Here is a 2,481-nt window from a genome sequence, read left to right as displayed (position 1 = left end):
TGTGTGTGTGTGTATGTGTTTGTGTGTGTGCGTACGTGTGCCCTTGCGTGCACGCGCGTGTGTGTCTGTGCGTGTGTGCGTGTGCGTGCGTGCGCACGCGCGCGCGTATAAACAATACTCAACATAATAATCTTTATCACAAACAATAATATTATTACATGTATAAAATGTGTGTAATATGTCGTAGCGTATCCACTTTCTAAAAGTGAAGCAAAGCTTGAAGAGTGGCCCTGTAGCGAGAGCTCATGTTGTAATAGATGACCAGGTTGATGCTGGAGTTGAGAGTATACAGGAAGTAGGCCAGCGCCCATGACGCTCGGTACAGGTAACCATGGCGACGCCCGTAATTAAACTCCGGCGCGAACTCACTGACGGCCGTGTAGATCTGACCTGGCGTGTAGCAGACCATGAGAACTACGGACACGATGACCACTACTTTGACCACCCGGCGGTCTCTTTTGGAGAAGTCATCAAGGGGAGAACGTGTTACTGTTGCAGCTGCTGATGCTGCTGATGCTGCTGATGCTGCTGATGCTGCTGATGCTGCTGATGTTGTTGTTGCTGTAGTTGCTGCTGCTGTGGCTGATGATGATGACGTTGTTGTTGCTCTTACTGCTGCTGCTGCTGCTGCTGATGACGTTGTTGTTGCTCTTGCTGCTATTGCTGCTGCTGCTGACGTTGACGATGATGATGACGTTGCTGACGTTGCTGATGCTGCTGCTGTTGTCGTTTTCCCCGCACCAGCAGCACGAACCCCAGCCTGGGAATGAAGACTCCGCCATTTTGTGTGCCGGTTAAGGCTGATGACAAGGCGACCGGTGAGGAGAAGCAGACACAGGAGAGCTGTCGTCTGCGCGGTACTGACTGTCGCGTTGGTCGCCTGGACCCGTGGCGGGTTCTCCCTGGTCAAGAACATGTTGACCACTGTCGTGTTGGTCTCGGGGTCACGAGTCCGGATCAGCTCCACCGTGGACAGAATGGGAGACACGCTTGCCAGGGAGAAGGTGCAGATGAGGGCCAAGATGGCGGCGGAGCGGCCGGGTGTTAGGATGTCCCTGACCTTGAAGGGGAGAGCTATGCACAGGCAGCGCTCGGCACAGATGAACACGGCGATACAGCAGCTGTTGAGGGCGAGCCCGTAGATGACCCAGATACCTGGAACAGAGTACAGTCGTAGCGTTAACGTATTACAAGGTGAGCAAAACCCCCCCCAAAAAATGTGTCATGACGTGGTGGAATCAGACGCTCGTCAATTTCTGGACATGTGGAGTTATTGGTATCTTTTTAAATTAAAGCTTGCTCATTTGTCTTGCTTTCGGTGAAAATAATACTCACATTTCATGAATGGAAGTCGAGATATTTGCCATTGAAGGAGGAAGGGGTCGCCTGGTTTCAGAGGTAAAATAAGCGAGAAAATAGCCTTCAAAGTCTGGAGACTTCCAAAGCTTGAGAGTAGGTTAAATTAACATTTTTCAGTAAAATCAACACAGAAAATATATATGTAGTTTCAAATGGAGTGCCAGGGTGTTGAGTAAAAAACAACAACAAACAACTGATATTTCACCTCGATGCCCCACAAATGTTTCACGACGCGGTAGTAGAATGTTATTTTGAGACTGAGATTTTACAACAAATTATTCATATTTTAATCAAAATATTGACCTAAACCAAGCCGTCTTTAAATGGACATAAAAAATGTTGGGCCAAAAAGAAAAAAAAATCGAATTTTTTGGTGGTCAAACTGGCTGAAAAATGCCGATATCTTCAACTTCATTATTTTGATGAGAGCCTGATTACACCTACGAATAAAATTCAAATTACTCAAATAATTTTTCGTACAGTTGGCCTATTTCAATCAGAATGTCCGTGTTTTAAAATCTAACCCAATGGACAGGGCGTGCTTCAAAGCTTAAAATAAATAGAACCAGACTGTTTGAAAGGATAGCTTTAAAGACGCACCAACATTTGACTTTATAAAAGATAGGACAACATAAAACATTGATGCAGAAAATGTTAACATTACTATTTTAAATATTCTCAAGAAAATGCCTTGACAGTTTAACATCAATTATTCAAGTTTGAGCAGAAATTCAAATAAAAGAGCTAATTAATTGTGCTCAGCACAATCTCTATTCAACCGTAAACATACATGAACTTGTTTATTGAAAAGCTCTGAATCACTCCCACGCACGAAGTGGACACACGCACGCATACCACGCACAAATAATATCTACTTGGTGGAGTAGAAGTTCCTTTTTGCGTGGCATGCAACAATGCAACACAATTTTTACCACTTTGTCATGTAAGTAAAATTTTGATTTTATTTACGAAGACTTTTATAAATGTTTGTCCATCCTTTTAGTATATAACAAAAGCCTAGGTCTGCAACAGTGAAACCCTTTTTTTGGCGCTTACATGACCAAATCTGAGTCGAGTCTAGGTAATGCATTTTCTCTCTCTCTCTCTCTCTCTCTCTCTCTC

At 44.2% G+C, this 2,481-nt stretch overlaps 1 protein-coding gene across 1 annotated transcript in view; it reads right to left on the bottom strand.

Moving 5' to 3' along the window:
• Positions 1 to 199: 199 nt before the first annotated feature.
• Positions 200 to 2,481, bottom strand: part of LOC101857522 — a 10,848-nt gene continuing 8,566 nt past the window's right edge. Inside the window, exons 2-3 of the mRNA XM_013089301.1 lie at positions 742 to 1,155; positions 200 to 453 (exon numbers count right to left, since the gene is read on the bottom strand). Of these exons, the coding sequence (XP_012944755.1) occupies positions 200 to 453; positions 742 to 1,155 (668 nt within the window). The remainder of the gene's footprint in view (positions 454 to 741; positions 1,156 to 2,481) is intronic.

The sequence above is a fragment of the Aplysia californica genome, unplaced genomic scaffold, assembly GCF_000002075.1.
Source record: "Aplysia californica isolate F4 #8 unplaced genomic scaffold, AplCal3.0 scaffold00921, whole genome shotgun sequence".
In the NCBI taxonomy this organism is placed as follows: domain Eukaryota; kingdom Metazoa; phylum Mollusca; class Gastropoda; order Aplysiida; family Aplysiidae; genus Aplysia; species Aplysia californica.
The sequence above is the reverse complement of the archived record's forward strand: the minus strand, read 5'-3'. Positions and strand labels throughout refer to the sequence as shown.